The 16,370-nt window shown below is 49.0% G+C and overlaps 1 protein-coding gene across 7 annotated transcripts in view; it reads right to left on the reverse strand.

Annotated features, from left to right (window-relative positions):
• Positions 1-558: 558 nt before the first annotated feature.
• Positions 559-16,370, reverse strand: part of spock2 (SPARC (osteonectin), cwcv and kazal like domains proteoglycan 2) — a 40,564-nt gene continuing 24,752 nt past the window's right edge. The window contains exons 2-10 of one of the 7 annotated variants that reach the window (XM_048987754.1): positions 14,338-14,383; positions 9,298-9,412; positions 7,767-7,872; positions 6,656-6,770; positions 5,572-5,691; positions 3,629-3,847; positions 2,611-2,673; positions 1,146-1,283; positions 559-832 (exon numbers count right to left, since the gene is read on the reverse strand). In XM_048987754.1, coding sequence (XP_048843711.1) covers positions 681-832; positions 1,146-1,283; positions 2,611-2,673; positions 3,629-3,847; positions 5,572-5,691; positions 6,656-6,770; positions 7,767-7,872; positions 9,298-9,412; positions 14,338-14,383 — 1,074 coding nt within the window. In that variant the 3' untranslated portion in view covers positions 559-680. The other 6 variants (XR_007384189.1, XR_007384191.1, XR_007384190.1 and 3 more) reach the window with 6 other exon arrangements.

Here is a 16,370-nt window from a genome sequence, read left to right on the forward strand (position 1 = left end):
TTCCCTGCGCAGGTGAACATGTCGACCTGTCTCCTAAGTGGGATGCTGAGGATGCACTGGGATCAGTAGGGGGGAGGGGTGAAGCCATGGGAGACCGACCATGCAGCTGATCTCTCACGTTTCCCATAATTCCAGAGTGCACCCGCCTTCTGACGTGGGGCTGGCTTATTGTTATATAGACACTTCCCAAATACACGCGGTCTGCATGTTTACGACTTGCACTTGATCTGTGGAAACTGGCGATTATCGATGACGATGCATTAAGGATCTGAAGACAATGGCAGGTCTGCCAGCATGCTACCTTGAAGACTGAGACGACGCCCATGTCCCTCGGGCCGAGGCATACGCGAGCACATGGTAGTCAGCTCTTGCCCCGGATTCTGTAGCTTCCAAAATGCCCCAGTTAAGTGTTTGTGGTTCTGGTTGCTAAGCAAACTGCTCAAGGAAAAAAAAAAGAAAATAAAATCTTCCTTGCACACACAACAGAACACAAAGCGTCACGGATATTTAAGATGAAACCCGCTCATCCCACCCCCCACCCCCCCCAACCTTCCCCGTCCCAAGAGTCAACGCTGTACGTAGAGTTGAAGATCGCCTGCCCGCTCAGTTCCCATGATCCTTCGCTGCCGCAGAGAGCGCCGGCCCCACAGCGCCGCCGCTGACCAGGCTCCCGGTACGCTCTACCAGATATATCCTCCATAATCAGCTTCTCCAACCTCCCCCTCTTCTTCCTCCTCCTCCACCTCCTCCCCAGGCTCCTCTGCCTCCTTCTCCTCCTCGTCCTCCCAGCCGACACCACTGCCGAAATCCCCTGAATATCCATCATGGTCATCTGAGGGAGTGAAAAGCAGGGGAAGGGGGGAGACTGGGCATTAAGTGTGGTTCTTTAATCACTTACTGCTAGATAAAAAATTGATTCAGGTAGTATTAAATTGTAGTTACAAATTTTAGCCCATCGTCAGCTCTGAAGTGAGCAGACACTTTCCTCAGTCTAACTATAAAAACTGAGACCATTATCAGGCACAGACATGTCACATATCGCTTGATTAATTTAAAAAACAAAAGTATTCCACAGGACAGCCACATCCGTATGACAGGACCCCTGGGAACTCCACTCTAGGGTGGCCAGCATTATGCCCGCTTACCGCAGTCGGGGATGCCGTGGATACGCGAGCCAGACAGCTCTCCGCCGTGCTGGTCGACGCACCAGCATTCGGCGCGACTGCGGTCACACTGCAGCTTCCTGTAGTAGCCGTCCTCGTCACAGCTGGGGATGTACATCCCTGGAAAAGAATCGGGCTTGTCAGGTTCTTGGGGGAGGGGGCGGTGGCGCAGCTGGAGGTGCTTTTATTGGACGGCGTGGATGTTGTGAGGCAACCTGGGGACGTTCCAGAGAGTGAGGTGGCGGTACGGCCTTTAGGGCGTCACACTGAAGCAGCGACGCCCTCGGACAGCATCGTCCTCTTCATGCCCTCTGCCGTAGCGACGCAGTGTTTATTCCATTCCTCTCTGCGCCCCCTCATGCCCTCGCCACTCGTGAATAAGGGAGAGGCTCAGCCGCCCCTCTGATACCCGCAGTGGGGGTGACTACACCTCCTCCAGGCGAGGCAGCTCCCTTGTTTTGCAGCCACGTAATGAGCATGGCGCGGATATCGAGGTCCCGCTTCTCACCGCGCACCTGCGCTGTTCCTCAGGGACTCCGGGCAGCCGGATCCGCTCGCTGGCTCGGCCCGCTGCCAGCGCTGCCCTATAATCCCCTGGCCTGATTACGCAGTAATCCGGGGCTCGCGCTTGTCGTCCGGATAATGAGCTTCTGCGAGTCCTGCCAGACCCACCGGAGTGGACCCAGCCTGACGTACAGGATGATATTCTCACACTCCCAGACTTATACACACCCTCACACCTCCCTCCGCTTTACACCCACGCTTATACACACCCTCACACCTCCCTCCGCTTTACACCCACGCTTATACACACCCTCACACCTCCCTCCGCTTTACACCCACGCTTATACACACCCTCACACCTCCCTCCGCTTTACACCAACGCTTATACACACCCTCACACCTCCCTCCGCTTTACACCCACGCTTATACACACCCTCACACCTCCCTCCGCTTTACACCCACGCTTATACACACCCTCACACCTCCCTCCGCTTTACACCCACGCTTATACACACCCTCACACCTCCCTCCGCTTTACACCCACGCTTATACACACCCTCACACCTCCCTCCGCTTTACACCCACGCTTATACACACCCTCACACCTCCCTCCGCTTTACACCCACGCTTATACACACCCTCACACCTCCCTCCGCTTTACACCCACGCTTATACACACCCTCACACCTCCCTCCGTTTTACACCCACGCTTATACACACCCTCACACCTCCCTCTGCTTTACACCCACGCTTATACACACCCTCACACCTCCCTCCGCTTTACACCCACACTTATACACATCCTCATGCCTCCCACTGCATTACATCATACCACAGCATTCATATTTATATGTTGCTTGTAAACAACATACAACACGAACACTAATCTTTAAAAATGACAGTGGGCACTCCCTAACACCCCCACCAGACCCCCGATACTCACCAGGCTTCTTCTTCATCACCTCCTGCACTTGCATCTTCTCCAGCTCCGCCAGGCACGGGGGCTCTGAGGAGGATCGGCAGGAGTTCAGGGCAGTCACGCGGCATATGCCGGCCTCTTTCTGTCACTGTGCTTCCTACATCTTTAATGAGCTTCCAGTGCGCAGAACCCAGCCGCAGTTCGTACTCCCATCCCGTAAAGGGAGGGATGCAAAACGGCCTCGCCTTGCACACAAACACCAATCCTGCGCATTCTCCTCACATACCTGCATGTCACGTACACAGTCGATTCGTGGAGGCAAACAGGTCTGCATGCAACCGCTGGGGAAGCGCCCCCCCCCCCACCCTCTCTGAAGCTGACTAATAAGGTGGAGGAGCCAGTTTCCGCCCACGCTGTCCCTCGGCTCGCACCAGGAGCCGGCGGGGGCTTCTACCTGGTTACAGGCTGCACGTTTTGAGAGCGGAGGTTGGAAATTGGATGCCCCATGACTCCGAGTGTCACCAGCATTTTAACGCAGATCCCTTTAAGTTAGAGCATGTGTGGGTGGGAGTCGTGCTCATGACTCGGCAGGAGGGTGCACGTTCGACACCGGGGATGGCCGTATAACAAAAAACAAAAAACAACTGGATATAGCAAATAATAAATGACATGTGTGCAAGGTTGCTACTGCAGGCTGCGGGTCTGGCTCCACATTACTCTTACAACCTTCTGTGTACCTCCAGTGCTCAGCTGCTGTCCTTCGGTGCTTTGTAACTGATGCAGTAGCACTAATCCACAGCGTAGAAGAGGCATTTAGCTACATTTACCCTGCAGGCTCTGCTCTGAGCTGTCCTGTCCCGCAGTCCTCTGTGACATTGGGCCAAACCACAGAAAATGTGCCCGTACTACCTTATGCCTGTACACCCGGACCCCATGACCCAAACGAGCAAATCAGAGGCGAATGTGATCCCCTCGAGGGTAACATACAGTGAACGGTTGGGGGGGGAGGGGTGGTAATGTGGGAAGGGGGGCAGACACTCACTTTCCCTCCAGAAGCAGAGGCACCATTCGGCGGTGGACACCTTGCCATCCTTATAGGTGTCGCACGAGTTGAAGAAAGCCCGAATGCAGATCTCGTACTTGTCCAGATTGATGGCGGCAAGCTCCGGCTGGTCCAGGTACAAGTCTCCGTTTGTGTCCAGCTTGGAGAACATCCAGCCAATGGAGTCCTTGCAGCTTGCCACCAGGCTCTTATCCAGGACTGGAGAGAACAACAGAGAGGCAGAACTGTCAGCTCCAAGCCCCAAGGTTGCCAGTTCAACTCCCAGTAGGAGTCCAGTTATAGTGCCCTAAAACTCAAGAACTGCTCCACTAAAATGTCTTTATGAAGTTTTCTTGGATAAAAGGGGGTAGCTAATTAATTAAACATCACCTTTTATACTCCGAATGATCTGCTGAAAACCATACTGAAGAGTCAGCCAACTCAGAAAGCTTTACCTCCACCAGGAAAGGAAACACAGGTTTTTCCTTTGGCTCACCTGTACGTCGCTTTGAACAAAAGCGTCTGTCAAAATAAAATAAATGTTCTGAGCTACATTTTTTTAATCCTTTTTTTTAAGAAATCTCCTTGCACTCAGAGTTTGCACCTCATAAGGTCAGAGCAACCACAGGTTTCCACATGCACACAAAATGTATTATTAGGCACAGATTAGCCTCCAGGGAGCTGTGTGCTATGGTGCCCTCCCCCCGCCCCCCTCCAATGAATTAAATTGGGCGTATCTCTTAACATGTATAGGTGGTTGACTCGCATTACAGATCCGCTCAGTGGACACTTTGTTCAGGGTGACCAGACCACCTACGTCCGCAAACGTTACACACCACCGCATAACATGAGATCCAGAGGTGTGAAATGAATGGTCCCAAAATCCCGATTACGCCAGAAACTGTGCTGCGATGGCACTAAGGCCATAAAAAAAAACAAAAAACGATTATATTTTGAGAAAACATTTTCCAGGCTCTTTCACACTCCTTGGAAATAGAGCGAGAATCGAGGTTTTGGGACGGCCAGCTGCCATTTGGCTGGATTTAGTCCTGATGGGTCTCCTAGTCAAACAATTCCTCAGGATACGGACCCATGGCCTGAAAGATGCTGGCAGAACACCCAGCTGAGCCCAAACTCCCGTACCCTTGAACTAGTTGACCAAAATTACTCCTGTAGAAAGTACCTGTGTTAAAATTGTAAGTTATTTCTGTCTGATGCATAAAAGCACCAGGTAATTAAATTAATGTAATTTAAAAATATTTCAAAATTGCTTCAATAAAAATGCTTGGCATTATGCTAATGCTACCATTTTACTTGTGAATTTCAGTACTGCAAACATCATGGCTTGTTAAACTGGACGGCACTCTGGGTGGCACTGCTGTCCCACACCTCCAGGATTAGAATCACACCTCCGCTCTGCGTGTGGAGTTTGCATGTTCTCCCCGTGTCGTGCGGGTTTCCTCTGAATGACTCCAGTTTCCTCCCGCAGTCCAAAGACATGCAGTCAGGCTAGCTGGCATCGCTGTGGTATCCGTAGTGTAAAAGCATGTGTTTGGGCGCACTGTGATGTACCAGCATCCCGTTCAGGGTATCCCCTGGTTAATTTCCTATTCCTATACCCGAATTGGGTAATTCAGGTCCAGAGAGTAAAAGTCCAGACCGCGAATTTGTTTCAACCAAGCAGTTGAGTATCTGTGACTGTGACTCTTTATGCTCAACTGGTTGGTTGAAACAAAATCCCGGTCTGGACTTTCAATCTCTGGACCTGAATTACCCAACTTTGTCCAAGATTAGTGGTTGGAAGCTGGCTAGACATAACGGTAAATTGTGATGACCACCATGGTTCCCTTGGTATTGCATTCTCGAGCCTGGTTCCACACAGGTCCAGCGTGGCATGCCAGTGGGTAACAGGTAAGGTTAACGGCCCCTCCAGAGATTCTCACCCGATGCGGTGCTGCTTCCAAGCTTGCCGGAGTTGTTCTGCTTGGCGTTTCCATGCAGAAGCTGGAACCAGTCCCTCAGGCGGTCTCCCAGGTCAGCGAGGTCCTGCCCCGTGCAGCTCTCTGAGGGGAAAGGCAAGCAGTGAGCCAGCCCTAGAACCCACTGGACAGAGTTTGATAATTCAGAGAGTAAAAATCCAATAAGGAGTTTTGTTTCAACCAACCAGTTGAGTACTCTGTGACTGTGACTCTATGCTCAACTGGTTAGTTGAAACAAAATCTTGGTCTGGACTTTTATTCTCTGGACCTGAATTATCCAACTCTGCCCTTGCAATATAGACCATCGACACACCTCTACAGAGCATGCTACGGTGATATCACATGTATGCAAAGAACATTGACCATACAGTTAATGAATGGTCTTAGCACGCTAACGGCTCTAATTAGGGCTGCCGATATAGGTGTATTCGGGGTAATGAACCCTAAATCCCATTTTCCTCCATAAAGACCAAGCCATTTGGACCCACTACATGTGGTCATCTATAATGTAAAGCGCATCAATGTACCAACGTTTTTTCCTCTAAGGATCAATACGGAGAGCTAGTTGGTAGGTTTAGGTTTAGCTATAATGGATTCTCGCACTAAATAATAAATGACCTGACACCAGAGTCAGTGATTTAGCATATGGCCAGTTTTCAATTAAAACTAAACCGCTAACGAATTAATCCACAGGGTAATCTCTGTGATTCGCCGATACTGACCCCCCCCCAGTAGTGAATGATCAGATGGTCACAGAGACTAAAATGAATCATTTTATTCCTGCATCTAACCTTGATGAATTATGAACGGGCAGAGCTGTTTGGCCCCGATATTTAATTTGGCTTCATCCCCCCCCCTGTAAACAGACCTTTGCATTTAAATAATTTAATTCTATCCCCCCCAATATCAAACCGTCGCCTACACCCATGACCTGAAGGCTTTGAAAGGTCTTCCTCAAAGTGAGCGCCTCTCTGCAGTTCCCAAGGAATTCTAGGTCAGAAAGGCACATAGAGGTTAGGGAATGTGGGTGGGGGCCGCTGGCACTCACCATGTTTGGCCTCGGGGTCAGGAGTGGGTGTGCCCCCGGGGGCACAGGGGCATTGGCCAGGGCACTTCACACTCAGCTCCTTCCCTGTCAGGCAGGCCTGCTGCTCCAGCTTACACTGCGACACACACACATACGCACACCCCCGCTCAGGCACGTGGGGGCACACACCGGAACAGCGAGACAGGCGGCCAACTGGAGGGACCCTTCCTAGGCCAACGAGGACCGGCTCGGACAAACGCGCACACACATACACACACCCCCGCTCAGGCACGTGGGTGTGCACACGCAGACCCCTGATAACGCAGCGATGACACACTGAAAGCGGCGTGCCAACAGAAGGTATCCTTCCGAGGCTGTGAGGACTGGCTCAAACAAACACACACGGACACACACACACACCCCTGCTCAGGCAAGAACACAGACTCCGCTAAACACACAGACACACATATACAGGCAGATAGATGGACAGGCACACACACAGGCAAATAGATAGATAGATAGATAGATAGATAGATAGATAGATAGATAGATAGATAGATAGATAGATAGATGCACAAACAGGCATATGAACAAATACACACACACATGCACAAACAGGCAGATGGACAAACACACACACATTCACAAAGACAGACAGACAGACAGACACACGTGACAGCCTGCAGCAAACACCTGGCCGCCCGCATCTTTTTCATACCTCAGGCAAAATACTGAGGCGTACCCTGGACCCAGATAAAATATTTATAGAGGTGACCGCCGGGAAAGACAGGAAAAAAACGCTCATTCAAATGAGACACTACGACGGGTGGGGGGACTGAAGAGGACAGCCACCTCCCCAACAAGGTCAAAATTAAAAACAATACATAAATCAATAAAAGGGACCGGCGCTAGCTGGGCCGCACCGCCGGCGTTCACGTCAAGCGCGGCCATTAATCACAGGCTCGCATAAATCTCACGCGCCTGTCCGCTCGCTCCGGGTGACAGGCCGAGAGCCCCGGCGGGTAATTTATACATTAACGCACCTTCCCACATGTAAAAACGGTAAATGGAAAGGAAGAAGGGAGATGGGGAGATAGAAAAGTAGGAGGGCGCTCATTTTTCATGCAGTTACCTGAGAGGCGTAGTTGTGACCGTCGGAGCCGCACACGGGGGCGGAGGCCGCGGCTAGACATGGCTTGCAGCCGCCGTCGTGCGGCTTGGTCGCGGGCTGCCTGATCCTAAGGGGAAACGGGGTAAGGAGGGAAGGCAGGCGTGAGAACTGGGAAAGCGATGCCGCGGGACATTCCTGAGGCTTGGAAGGCCTCCTCGGAACGGACTCCGTTACCAGTGTGTCACAACAAATGCCGCCGTTATTGTCCCCCTGTGTCGGGGGGTATGCCGGTTGGGATGTCACGGACAGACCCAAGACGCGAGATTTAATAACGCTTCTCTCTCGTTCTCGCAGAGGCGAGAGGAGGGGGGAGCTTAATCCCGAGACTGTCCTACTTCACGGGCACGGCGACGCTTCACAGCCTGTGCCTTTGAGAGCCTCGCTTCACTTATTGAGACGTGCGCTTCGTGCCGGCAGGAGACTGGGCAGCGAGTCTTCCTCTCACACGCGGGGAGGGAATTGTCTGACAGTCTCCCCCAGATAAAGCTCTTTATTAAAGAATATAAATTTCTGTCAGCGTGACGCACGTCCTAGGTAATAATATTCCACTCCATTACTTTCTTTCTGATTATATGCTAGCTTACTGTCTTGTTTTATGAAAGAACTAAATCAGCACGCTATTAATACGAGATCACGCCTAGATTCGTAGTACCGTAATGCTGTAGTGCTGTTCCTTTTTTAACACTGAGGAGAAATACACGAAAACACGTTACTCCTGGGTTAATTCCGGCAACATGATATGTCTTTTAAGGTGTGAGTAAAGAAAATGACAGTAGCGTAACGGTGTTGCTGGAAGCGAAGCCGCGAGGTTGATGCCGAAGATGCCTCAGGTGAGAGTGTCGCGGCGCGTCACTGCGGCTCCGGCACGTTGGATTCGCATGTGAGATGGCAGTTTTGCAGCCCGCGAATTTTAATTTTACAGGGTGGTTCTTGGGAAGTCATTAATATTCATGAGAGAAGCACTACCTAATTGGCCGGAGAATGCCTTAGGCAGAATTCACCCGCCAATAAGGTAGCTTCTCTTGTAAATATTAATGAGTTTCCGCTAACCACCCTAAAAAACAGGTAGCACATACCGATGGGAATACATTCACTGGCCAATCAGGTAGCTTCTTTCATGAATATTAATCATTTTCCCTGAACCACCCTGTAAAACGAAAACTCACTTCCAGGCCCCTCTCCCGTTCAGTACCGATTTCACCATGGCGACGACATGTTGCATGTATCTCTGTATTGTACCCCCCAGTTCATTTTTTTGTCACCTGTCAATTATTTACTGTACATTATTACTACCGTCATTGGCTGTGAAAGTGACATTTAAAGTGTTACAAAAAACACCGTTGACAATGGAACCAACATGAGCAGCACTGAGACAGTAACAGGTCTGGGGCTGGAATTGACTTAGCATGTTAGCTAAAGCTAACTGTATCGGATGGGCTCCTCAGGTATAGCACCGCCCTAGTGTCGCATGGGTGACCTAGCGTCCACTGACCTGTGCTCCAGCTTTTTGCGGTTGATGCACATGGCTCGCTGGTAGCCCTGGGCCACGCACACCTTGTGTCGGCTGCATTTCACCTTCTGGCAGGGGTCCTTGGTGGTGTCTACGCCTGTAAGGGTGGGAGGGGTTTGGGTCAGAACCGTACACCTAGGATCGTTGAATCATAACCTCACATAGACATTACTAGACATAAAATATACAATATTTTAATAAATACTTATAACTGTGTAAATATCAGACAGACAGAGATATTACAATATTATAATTGGGAACTATAATATATATCAGGAGTATCGTGCCTCAGTTTTATATGAAGATGTGAATGTATTAGATTGTGCCAGCTAGAGGTTTTTAATGCTCTGTTACTTTTAACAGTTGTGTGTAGTCATGTGACCCAGAAGAAAATTAAACCAATTTTTCAAATTCAGGATCCTCTCTCCGAGGCTGCATGCTTGAAACACAAATACCATGTTGCTTGATAAATGATTGCTTCATAAAATAAAATCCTTCCAGTGAAAGGATGAAGCCTGTTAAGAGGGAGGGCACGGGAAAATGGGCTGCCATGGGCTGGTGGCTCACTTGGTGACGTGGATCCATCACAGGACAGGAGAAGCAACCAAGGAGCAAATCTGCTGAAGACTACGCTGCTCTACAGCCAGAGAGCAGCGTCAGACAGCATCACCAGAGCAACTGGGGTTAAGGGCCTTGCTCAAGGACCCAACAATAATATTATAACGCTGTTGACCTTAGGGTTCGAACCCACAACCTTCCAGACATGGGCAGCCATTCCTAAATATCACGGTAATGAAATCACCAATTAGAGTAAGGTCATACTTGGCCCTTGTCCAATGGGAGCTGCCCAGGAAAGCCAGAATGTCGCACTATGCTTTGAGAGTCCTGCCGGTACCAGGATAAGCCATCAGCATAGCATTGTGGCCTTGGCACACTAGCCTCTAATGGACCTGAGACTCTGACAAAAGTTGATCCCTTCTCCCTGGTTGCCTATCACTCTCTCCTCCAGCAGGGGTCAGCGGCCCTAATCTTATTTACATTGATGGATCAGCATAATATGGGAAGTAATGGCATTCCATTGGTCTGGAAGACACCCATGGACTTTATTGGTGAGGTTGGTAGGCTGAGCCAGAGGGTCTGTCCTTCAACAATGAAGAGGGGATAATACCCAGATCAGGGCAACAAATCTAGAAATGGTCCCATGTGAGTGTGTATGTGTCCTCCGCATCCAGCATAATGTTACCATTTCCCCTCCATGTGATTACACTGACCGCACCCCTGGAAAAGCCAAGGACAAGGAGGTTTGGCATCATCTGTCTTGTCCTCCATCCCCAGAGGCGGGGGAGGGGGGGGCGTGACAGCAGTGAGCCTTGACGATGAGCGGTGAGAACCCAAATGGATTATGTTTGCAGCCAAAAGCGGAAAGTCGTGGTCTCGCCACCGTGACGAGCCCATGGCATCTGTGAATATGGCCGAGAGCATTGAAAGCAGTCATTCAGAGGGACCCGGCCTGACAAAACAGCCTCTCCTCACAGACAAAAGCAGTCCGCAGTCTCCTCTGCGCCTGCAACATTATGCTGAAGACGGCAGAAGCAGACTATAGACGTTTTACTTTGCTGAGCAGGTTTCCATAGCTTACAGCTAATCTCGACAGGATGGTGTTTCCATAGAAACAAGCACACTTTGTTGATAGTAGGAATTCTGGACTGTAATTTCCAGCCCCCCCCCCCCCTTTTACCCCCACACCCCTACCCCCAACTGCAGACACACACACACACACACACACGCCCTCCCCCTGGCGTGTCACAAAGAACATTCCGCAGAATGGATGTCCTGGGCTCCCGGACACGGCAAGCAGAATTACACCCCCAAATCCAGCTTAGTGGAGCACGACGTCAAACAGGACAGATTCGAACAATATTAAGAGCTGGTGCAATTTCACCGTTTCATTGCATTTATCCTTTTCCACAATTCATGGTCCTCCATGATCCACTGACTAACCAGGACATCCAGATTCCATTATAATTTTAAAGCCTGAAGCAATTTCCTGATAAACAAACAGCCGCACTAAGGCTAAGCTACAGCCAAATCTCTACGGACCTATTCATTAACCTGATTTAAAAAAAACGTTATACGGAGGTTTCCAGCATCAAAGCGAAACCCATCAATTTAACGCTTCTAGCTCATTCCGAGTCCTCTGATATTCTCCTAACACAGATTCTTAAGAAGCCTCGTAAAATGAATTCTTGCTCTGTGACTGACGCCGAACATTTTCGCCGGGTGTGTCGTGCAGGAAACAATCAACCTGTTCACAGTGAAAGCTTTTCGAAGAGCAGGAAAGAGCTTCAGACTAAATTGAAATGATTTTATGTTAAACGGGCAGCATTCTCACAAAGATCAGGACAAAGGACCATTCATATTTTATATGACAGATGAATCCATTTCTACTTGTGCTGCAATTAGTGTTGTTACACGGATAGTTCATATTGTAATGCATAATTAGTAGTTCTTAACTAAATCAGTGTGCGCATTTTACAAGTTTCTTTTAGAATAGACATGACTGGAGAAAATTACAGCAGCTTTTTTTGTAAATTTGCTGTGTATCTCAATGAGCAAATCCATAAAACAGTATGAAAATGGCAGAATCTGGTTTACCAAGTTAAGCTACGTAATTAAAACCTTTGTTCACAAAATGAACAATACTCTGAATTTTGAAAAAAACGTCATCCTCTCCCAGTCATTCTGTCCTGTTCTGGCTGGCAGTGGCTGACAGTGATGGATAGTAAGCCACGGGAAAAATATTTCACAAAACTGATCATGCGCGGCCATGTTCTGCACAATGTTATACACCATGTAGCGTTTAGGCATCTTGATACTGCAGGTTTTAATGCCAAGTACAGGTGGATGTTATTACAGCACATCCCAACAACATCAGAGGTAGGCTGACAGCACGCGTGTGACTTCTGTCGTGCTGTGGGTCATATGCTCATGAAGATAGATGTGAAGTTCGGTAAGGCACAGGGGGGGCGTGGTCACCACCTCACAAGGAATCTGACCCAGCTAGGACACTTGGAGGTCCAGAGGCATGTGTTGATGGGGGCCCAAAATATGTGAGAAAACTCTCGGAAGCCCCCCTTCCCTTGCCCAGTGCCATCACGAATCAGGGATGAAAGGGAGACTGATGAATGAGTTTAGTTTGAGTCGACCCCCCCTGGGAGAGAGATCAATGCTATGAAAATGAGCACCGTCAGTGTGAGTGGAGCTCTTCTCAATGCACATTTAGCTTCCACTCTCCAAAACCTGCCTTGGAAGGAGCTCCCACTGCACACCTGGGGGGGGGGGGGGGTCACGGGAGCGATCGGGTAAGTGGGCAGGCTGAAAGGCAGGGCAGTCATCCCGTGAAGGTCCCTCACCAGCTGGGACACCACAGACAATGTCGTTATCACACGCTGTATCACACTCACTCTCGAGCTGTAGAGGAGCCCTGGTAGTTTTTTTTTTTTATAGAACTGACTTGAGGCTTCAGATGTCGACAAGGAGCTGAAATGTAGGCCTCATGGGTCCATCGCCTGCAAATCATACCACCCCCAGAAAACACAGATGTCCCTTTTGCCGGTAACGAGTGTCGCGAAGGAGCAGATGTTACTGCAGAATGTACATGGAACAGGCTGAATGTACAGCTTGTGGTCTCCACAGCATCTCCTGCTCACAGCTATTTCATATGTCTCTGTCGCCCATGAGATACTGCATAGTCCCAAAGGCACCTTAAGACCGCAGTGAATTCCCAAAAAATTCCCATGTAAGCACTCTTGCATTTCTGCAGAACAATAAAAGGTTGCATGTGCTGAATATTCTAATGTCTCCCTTTCCCTGTAAAAACTACGAATAGGCTACTATGTGTTGTCAGAAGTCAGCAGGCGAAGATCAGGTTGCCGAAGGTCGTTTCTAAAAGCCAAATTGCTAACGGAATCTCAGAAACGAAGGTCAACGAAGAGAGACAAGCTTTCGCAACAAAGTGAGCATTCCAAGGGTCCAAGTAGCTTAAGTGGTGACGCAGAAGAGGCGTACGACCAGAAACCAGTAGAGTCAACTTGGTGTTCAGGTGGGGGGGTTGTTGGCTATTCCATGTGGGTGAAACTCAGGCGTGTGAAGGAATGGCAATACTCAACACAATGAATGACAGAAATTTTTACATTTCACACACCATATATTCTTCAGGTCTACCTCACTGCACAGAAACTTTATTTGCACAAAAAGAATAAACTCTGATGAAATACAATAACATCTAAATCGGCGTTTAATTGGGTTTCGCTTGCCAGATGTCACCTTAAAAGGTCAGAATTAGAAGCTCCTTCTATTAGTCATCCTTGACCAGTGGTATCAGAAGTCTCCTCCCAGCCTAAATTCAGTGTTTACATAGGCAATGGTGGAACTTTTCAACATGAATTACAAAGGAGGAATGCTCTAAGTGGGGGGTGGCATGGTGGTGCAGTGGTTAGCACTGTTGCCTCACACCTCTGGGACCCGGGTTTGAGTCTCCGCCTGGGTCACATGTGTGTGGAGTTTGCATGTTCTCCCCATGTCGTCGTGGGGTTTCCTCCAGGTACTCCGGTTTCCCCCCTCAGTCCAAAAACATGCTGAGGCTAATTGGAGTCGCTATATTGCCCATAGGTGTGCATGTGTGAGTGAATGGTGTGTGAGTGTGCCCTACAATGGGCTGGCCCCCCAACCTGGGTTGTTCCCTGCCTCGTGCCCATTGCTTCCGGGATAGGCTCCGGACCCCCCACAACCCAATAGAATAAGCAGTTTGGAAAATGGATGGATGGATGAATGCTCCAAGTGTAAATCTTAATTTTCCTCCTGAGTTCTCCTGAACACAAACTGTTCCGCTTATAACATTCAACAACGGAATAACAGGAACTACATGTAGGGCTAAATCGGCAATGGTGACTGAAGTTTGGGAAAGCGTCGTATCGCTAAAGCACTCTTGCTATGGCTTCATCTTTTGAACCTTCTACTTACTTTCTTCAGAGCCTTGGTTTTCATCCAGAGTTCGGATGTAATCATCCTAAAGGGAAATTAAGAGAAGCAGAGCTTTAATAACATTACCTCCATGGTGGGTAACACAGCATATGAAATGAATGATGCAAAAGTCAGGGAGACTGATGTTCGGGGAAGCACTACGCTTATGATAAGTCATGTGGGTCATGCAAAGCAGCGACAACAATCCGACAACAATAACTGCTGACCAAACAATGGATGGAAACGTATCTGGGAAATGGGAAATGCTTTTTATTAGGTTACTGGATAGAGGCTTACACATGACAAAACTGGCAATCTGCATCAAAATCCTCTTGAGCACATTAATTATGCAGCAAAATTGTGCAATTTTCCAAAACTACTGGAAAATGCGATCAGATCGACCCTTTTCATATCGCATTTCCAAACCATTTTAAAGTATGCCGGGCCTCTACCAATCGTTAACAAAAAATTTTACAGCGTGGAAGAATTAGCAAGAAGCTAAACTTAGCTCGCGCTTCATATCTCGACTGTTAGACGCTAGCAGCCTTTTGACAGATTGCATCAAGGGCCAAAGATTCCTGCGTCAGGAGAACCTGGGGCCTGCGGTATGTGGATCAGAAAAAAATATTTGAGTGGAAATCCTCCCCTTGCTGTTTCCCCTCCAACTCCTGGGAGTTAGAGTGCTTTGGTGCAACTCAGCTGACGTTTTTTGACTGCATCTCCAGTGATGATGGTGCAAAAACAGAGATCCAAAATAGAGCATGTGGCAGTGTAACTCCAGCAGAGATGTCCCTCTGGACAAACCAATGCCTTCATAAACACGGCACCAGGAGTTCCCCAGTATTCTCATTATATCGCCCTCGAGAGATTCCCAAAGTCCCACAGCCATAATGTCTTTCCTGGGCCTTTAATCTGTGAGCAACGGACTGGGTATAAAATCAACAATAATTTGATTGATTTACTCTGAACCACCTGGTGGGACAGTTTACGGTAAAAACCAATGGTATCGCTGTGTCTTCAACATCTGCCTGGAGCATGTCGACTCTGCCTTATAGATGCGGTCACCCTATCTGGGCGCCACTGGGAGAATCTGCAGTACTTGCATCCGTCTGGTGGAGACATCACCTGCCCACGATTCGAGCGAAAGGAAAACATCTGCAACCCACAGTGGCACGAAAGGGTTCCCATTTCCCAGACATCACAGGACAAAAACACAAGCACGGGACAAATTTAAGGATGGCTACTAACCTCCACTTCCTGCAGTAAGGAGTAGGAAAGAGAGAGAGAGAGAGGCAGACAGTTAGAGAAAAACATGAATCATTTCACAAAAAAAACGAAAAAGAAGCACATGCCCCGTTTCCATGCCGACCATAGCCTAAGGTAGCTCTTTGTTTTCAAAACCGATAGAGCAGTTAAATTGATAAAACTAACAGAAGTTAAATGGTCAACTCTCGATGTTCTTATTGGGTAACGGAGTCAGAGATTTGCAGCGGATAATGGGGCCTATTAGGGAAAGATGGTCAGCTGGTGATTGTTCCAGCCAGTATGTGTCCTAATCACAAGTAGATTGTGCTCTTGTTAGAGATCCCCAACCCACCAATCACCCCCCCGTCACCCTCTACCCCACAATAACATCCGTAACACGGGGGGGGGGGACACGGTCATCTAGACAACGGCCTCAATTTCAGGACCCCTGAAGTTAATCGCTGTCGCTGGATACGACAATCCTGAAAAATCCCAGCGGGACAGAGATCGTCTCGAAGCAGCCCATCGCACGGCAGACGTGGTGTTTCACAGCGACGTCCCTGACTCATTGAGTGTGTCCGTGTGAACCGCTCACTGTGCTGAGCCTCAGTAACCGACGCAGAAGGGGGGGGTTTTAAACCTTCTGCAATTAATTTCAAGGTTACTCATATAGTGACACATCTGCAGGATTGCCTGAGTGTGCTTCAACGTGAGATTCGTGGCGAGTTCAGTGAAACTGGTGAAACGGAAACCCCACACCAGCCGGGTGGACATCCCTCCCTTCCTCC

Source organism: Brienomyrus brachyistius, chromosome 20 (genome assembly GCF_023856365.1).
Source record: "Brienomyrus brachyistius isolate T26 chromosome 20, BBRACH_0.4, whole genome shotgun sequence".
Taxonomy (NCBI): domain Eukaryota; kingdom Metazoa; phylum Chordata; class Actinopteri; order Osteoglossiformes; family Mormyridae; genus Brienomyrus; species Brienomyrus brachyistius.